At 36.0% G+C, this 6,276-nt stretch overlaps 1 protein-coding gene across 1 annotated transcript; it reads right to left on the reverse strand.

Annotated features, from left to right (window-relative positions):
- Nucleotides 1–1,166: 1,166 nt before the first annotated feature.
- cart1 (cocaine- and amphetamine-regulated transcript 1) lies at nucleotides 1,167–2,999 on the reverse strand. Its single transcript, XM_051095108.1, has 3 exons — nucleotides 2,714–2,999; nucleotides 2,535–2,618; nucleotides 1,167–1,391 (listed from the first exon to the last, which is right to left on the reverse strand). The coding sequence occupies exons 1-3, from the start codon at nucleotides 2,840–2,842 to the stop codon at nucleotides 1,284–1,286; spliced, it is 321 nt and encodes a 106-aa protein (XP_050951065.1). The 5' UTR covers nucleotides 2,843–2,999; the 3' UTR covers nucleotides 1,167–1,283.
- Nucleotides 3,000–6,276: the final 3,277 nt, after the last annotated feature.

Below are 6,276 nucleotides of genomic sequence, written 5' to 3' on the forward strand. Positions count from 1 at the left end.
TTTCAAATAGTTGTATCTCGAACAAATATTGTTCTATCCGAACAAACCATACAACAATGGAAAGCTTATTTATTCAGCTTTCAGATGATGTTTAAATCTCAGTTTGGAAGAACTGACCCTTATGACTGGTTTTGTGGTCCAGGGTCACATATGAACATCTGGAATCTGAGGGTGAAAAAAAACGAATTATTGAGAAAATCGCCTTTAAATTTGTCCAAATGAAGTTCTTAGCAATGCATGTTACTAATCAAAAATTAAGTTTTGATATATTTACAGTAGGAATTTTACTAAATATCTTCATGGAACATGATCTTTACTTAATATCCTAATGATTTTTGGCATAAAATTGTTAATTTTGACCCACACAATGTATTTTTGGCTATTGCTACAAATAAACCTGTGCTACTTAAGACTGGTTTTGTAGTCCAGGGTCACATATAAATTAGAAGTGGCCTCTTTACAAAGCAAATATTCTTACATTTTCTAAATGACTTTTTTATACATCAACGCTTTGAACCAAAAAACAAAATATATAATATGTACTATATGTAAAAATTGAAATAATATGTTCTTTCTAAAAATGTTTTGGGTTTAATGAATGGTAGTTTGCAGCAGTGTGGCAAGTCATTTCTAAAAGTACAAATATTTCATGTAGACTCCTAACTAATTAATATGAGGTTCAAAGTGTGTGCCACATAAAATGCTAAAATGATTTATAACCTACTGATAGCATTCCACTTCAGGACACTGTCATGTCAACCAGCTAGTCCTATCTTTTTATGAAAATATATTTGAATATATATGTTTGAAAATATATTGGATATCAATGTCTTATCTACTGTTTAACTTTTGTTAGTCTGCTGGTAGGAGCTGCATCTGTTAAAGCATATAATAGCTTTACTACTCATCAAAGTGCTCTTTGACCTCTCGCCTACTTCTAGTTAGACTCATTTGACAGCACTGATATGACACCAGACCCTTTGTTCATTTAGGTTTCATTTTCAGTGACTGTAATTGGTTAAGGCTTTGCACCACCTAGTGGCCGTGAAATGGCAAGACTAGTATAAATATAATACTAGTACACAGTTAACATTTTAACAAAGTTTGCTCTCAGAGTAATCAGACTTTGAATAAAAAATAGAGATATATACAAAAATGCATGCATTTATTCGATGTGTCCGTTTGCATTAATAAAACATGTTACAACTGATGGAAACAACAAACATCTCTAATCATTTGTAGGTACAATAAAACGTTGGATAGTGACAGAATGAGGCATGTTTTCACAAACACTTGAGGATGGAGAAGCTGCAGGTGGTTCCTCCCGGACAGCTGCACAGCTTCCCGAAACGAGCACCTTTGCGAACCGCACACTGCTCACCTGCATCACACTAAACACACCATTGTTTATTGGTTTAATGGTTTGGTCAGACTTCAGTTTTCATATAAGTAAGTACTGATTAATACAACTTAAACAACTCAATTTTTGGAGTACATTTTCATATTTGTATCATAGATAGTCTTCACCCCAAAATGAAATTCTGTCATCATTTGCTCACCCTCATAATATCCCAAAAGCAAAAGACTTTCAAGAATGAGGATATTCTTAATATTCACTCATCCTTTTTTGTCCATCCACTAAAAGTCAAGGTAATCTTAAGCTTCTAAAAGTACATCATCATACACTCATCCAAAAGGGCGTTTTTGCAGTGATGCCCAGAAGAACCATTTTTGGTTCCCCAAAGAACCTTTCAGTTCTTAAAAGAACCAATTTAAAGAACAGTTTAACAATCTAAAGAACCTTTTTTGACCATAAAAAACCTTTCATGCATTTGAAAAGTTCCGAGGATGTTCAAGGTTCTTCATGGAACCATCGATGCCAATAAAGAGCCTTTATTTTTAAGAGTGAAGTAATCCAAGTAAATTGAGTGGTTTAATCCAAGCCTACTAAAGATTTTAAAACAGGCTTTTATTCCCATATAAGTCAACACACATCAATAAAGCTCATCAATCATCTTGAGCAACTAGACTTAGACGAATGGATGGTCAAAAACGATGATAGGATATTAAAAATACCAAACATTTGTGTGTCGAAGATGAGACTTGAGTAAATTTATGACAGAATTTGCATCTTATTGCATCTTATTTACTATATTGGATATCAATATTACACTCACATTTCTTGAAATGGAAATCATAGTTTTCCAACACATCAATAATTAAGTTAACATGAGTGAATTTAAATGATTTCATAATTTTATTGGATTTTGCTACATATTCACCAGATACCCAAAAGCTATCAGCAAAATTTTAATATGACAAACTTATAGTGTTTAATACTTTGTTCTTTCTCTAAACAAAACGTTTCAACCAAAACATGTTTTTGTTGATATATAGTTCATATCCAAAGAATATGAATGACCTAATTACATTGTTATTGCTAATTAATTATATATATATATATATATATATATATATGTATTTATGTAAAATATGTATAAAAGAGAAACTGTAAATTGTTAACAATGGCTTACCGAGGGAACCCAACCAAACTTCTTCTCTGCAGTGGGAATCTGTTTGTTTCTCAGTTTTTCAAGAACTTCTTGAAGAGCTTCGATCTGTAATTATTTTTTCAGTTAATTTATCTGTTAATGCTGACTCTTTAGAATGATTTCCAGAGTGCCTGAAAGCCTCTAAACAAAAGTTATCTTACCAGTTCTTTCTCCTCTTGAGCCTTCATGTTATCTTCTGGCGAGCGGATCTCTAGGACATCATCACAGCTAACTAGTAGCATTAAGACGGAGAGGGTTACAGTTAGAAGAAAGATCCGATCACTAACCATTGTGGCTGGAAACAGGACTTGATTTGAGACTGATGTCTATCGTGACCGACTCTTCTCAAGTAACATAAGAGGGACCATCTCAAGCACTTATAAGCTCTCATGCAATGACACAAATCCGTTCTAAATGCATCAACGTGAGATGTTGTAGAAGTCGTGGGTCGTGACCTCACAGCACCTCCGAAGGCAATGCAAACTATACGCCGTCTCCACAGTTGCTTCATCCATCTGAGAACGTCAGCATGATGATTCATACGTCTGACCCATGAACCTCAAACATCAAACCACTGATGTACACCTAACCTCATCTTTGACTATAATTACCAACCGTTTTTATTTCCGGAGAAGATAATTTAATTACCGGAACATCTATAACAAGAAATTGCCATTTTAAGGGATTACTCTCTTAAAAATAAGAACCATTTTTGGATCCCCAAATAACCTTTCAGTGAACAGATCCTAAAAGAACCATTTTGAAGAACATTTGAAAAATCTAAAGAACATTTATTGCATTTGAAAGGTTCCATGTTCAAAGTTCTTCATAGAATCATTGATGCCAATAAACCTTTATTTTAATAGTGTAGTTGCAAACAATTCCTTCTGTAAATCTAATTTGGTTCGTGTCATATGGGTTCTGAGTAAAAATCATGAGGATGTCACAATGCTAATGACAAAATTATGTAAACATATCAACATTAACAGATAACTAATAACTGAACACTTAGATCACCAGAAGATCTTCTTTGATAGCGTGAATTGCCCTAATGACTAATGACTGCTCCACCATCATATATGACTGGACATTTGAGAGGTTATGTGATTTTGAGCACATGACACCACAGCTTTGTCCAAAACAAAGTCTGGTTATTAAGTACTAATATGTACCTTTAAGGTACCAAGGTACTCTTTAGGTACAAACGTGTACACTTTGAAAAGGTACCCACCCCAGTGACAGCTTCTGTAGGCGATTTCTGAGAGTGTAGGAAACATCCTGAAATTACTTTAGGGGCTTACATTGTAGGCTACCGCAGAACCTGATTTTACCAAGCTCGACATGTTCCTGGATCAACATCTTTGTTGACCCTGGAACAACATTGTGATTAATCAGTCAGATTTGAAAAATCAGTTTATAGTTTTTGTGAAGTTTAGGCTTACAATCAGTGTTTGGTGCTTGTACATTAGTGTCATTCATCTATTATTTCCTCTGATTTTAGGGATTACTCATGGGTAAGTGGGTAAATTTTTAGATTAAAATGTGTTTAAAACAAAATATGTTGACCCAGGAACACATCTAACTCAGCAAAATCAGGATGTGCCTAGGCTACCTCTGCCTCATTTCCACTTAACTTCAGGGTTACCAAGTTTCCACAATAAAAACCCACCCAATTGCTACTCAAAAGTAGCACAATGGTGTAAAATTCTAGGGGCTAAATATCACCATATTGAGGTCACTTCAACTCGCGGACATGAAAAACAACCCATGGCAACAGTGGTAGCCCAATCCCACGGGAAAACCACGAACTTGGCAACACTGCTTATTTTGAGGACCATTAAAAATGCCCCATCTTACCCCACTCCGCCCTATATTACAGTAAAACAACTGTTTGTAATAAGGAAAAACGACAGTCTAATGGTGTGTTCACACCAAACCCGAATTTAATTATTCGCCCAAGTAGATTACATACAAAGTCAATGCACAGATGTGAATAGAGGTCAATTCACGCTGGACGATGCGAAATGCTCAATATTCGCCTCAAACGCGTCTTCCGCGCAAGTTCAAAAATTTCCACTCGAGCAGAAAATTTGCATTATTTGTTAAGCAATCAGGGAAGAGCTTATTGACAGATTGATCAGCAAATGGAAAAGAGCATTACTGTAGCCATAAATTTATAATATAGGTATCTAGAGCATAGAAAACAGTTAAAATCAGTTGTAGTGCTAGTTGTATTTTATTAGCATGGCTACAGAGATGCTGCTAAAAATACAATAATAATAATGTCAGTGTATACAGCAGAGAAATGTAACACACATTAATGCAGGATTAATAGGCTACTCATCCGCCTCTGGGTTGCGTTTCCCAAAAAGCATCGTTAGCCAACTATGGTCGCAAGTTCCGTCGTTATCAACATAGTTCAACGATTCGGTGTTTGCCGAAACCATAGTTCAAAACGATCATTTGCAAACAGCGTCACAAACTTACGTGGTGGAACTACAGCTCTCGACCTGTGGTTAGAAACATAGTTCCTTTTTTGTAAGACATATGGGCTTAATAAATTATGCTGTTGGGCACAATAAGCAAGCTGACATGCAATACAATCTATATCTTTCGTTCGATCTAAATGTTAATGCATTTTAATCTGTATTTTTAAGCTTCCTTGCAAGCGACGTTTTTGCATAGTGCACATGTGCAGAAATGCCTCCGATCAAATAAAGCGAAATGACACGGAACAAAAAACAGTAAATTAGTCGCCAGGTGCCATGTTTAATATAGCTGCATTTTAGAGATGTCTAATAAGTTAAATAGCATAAATTATTACTCGGTGACGTCATTAACAACGGCCCTACACTGTTGAACTAATGTGGTTGAAATGACGGAGATGTTGCGGAATTGCTTTGCACACAATATGCTAAACATTCATGAAACTTCAGCCGCCACAGCTGCGATATAAATAATATAAAAAATAATAAACTAAACAACTACACCGTGTCCGAACTACACACAACGTGACACGATTCCAGCGACAAGATGTCTACAGTGCGGCGTGACAGAATCGCTCAAGCCATTCAGACGCGCAGAAGTGCACTGCACTCCCAACGAAATGGACAAGTTTATAATCTACTTCATAAATATGAAACATTTTTAACATTATTAAAACTACATACTGAGTGACTGATACCATCTTTGTCATGAAAAACGTATTGAGTGAGTTGCAGCTTTATATGTTTGCTTCAATTTATTTTCAAGATCTGAGGTCAATTATCTATTGTTGCTTTCAGTATGGCTATAAATGTCACGCAATATAATATTCAAATTCACATTAAACACTTTTAACAATGCATCAAGCACATAATCAGTACACTCGCTCAAATATATATTTGCAGAAAGCACATACTTCAAGTTCACTCAAGTTCACGCTGATATGATGTGATCCAACATGGCGCCGCGGATGGCTGCCTCTGTGCTTAGCTCTCCAGTTGTTTTAGTGTTTTTGTTCGTTTTTCCTGTTTTTGGTTTTGCAAACACGATCAGTTTTACCAGGGATGAACACACCACAAAATCTCCTACCGGTTTTCGATTATTCGGACGTTTTGCTGAACATTGTAGTTGGCGGAGCAGCAGCGCTGATCAGACGCTTTCGAACGCGCCGGCGCGCTCGTGAAGCTTCGTCAGCGTGGATTTAGGATGTCGCTGCCGGGCATACATCTTGCGAATCTCC

Source organism: Labeo rohita, chromosome 22 (assembly GCF_022985175.1).
Source record: "Labeo rohita strain BAU-BD-2019 chromosome 22, IGBB_LRoh.1.0, whole genome shotgun sequence".
Lineage (NCBI taxonomy): Eukaryota > Metazoa > Chordata > Actinopteri > Cypriniformes > Cyprinidae > Labeo > Labeo rohita.

Bases quoted from the DNA above. Each gene is read 5' to 3' on its own strand.
- cart1 (XM_051095108.1), bottom strand. From the start codon at position 2,842: ATGGTTAGTGATCGGATCTTTCTTCTAACTGTAACCCTCTCCGTCTTA. The intron at 2,619-2,713 runs GTAAGATAACTT...AAATAATTACAG, and splicing joins CTCAAGAGGAGAAAGAACTG to ATCGAAGCTCTTCAAGAAGT. The intron at 1,392-2,534 runs GTAAGCCATTGT...TGGTGTGTTTAG, and splicing joins AGTTTGGTTGGGTTCCCTCG to TGTGATGCAGGTGAGCAGTG.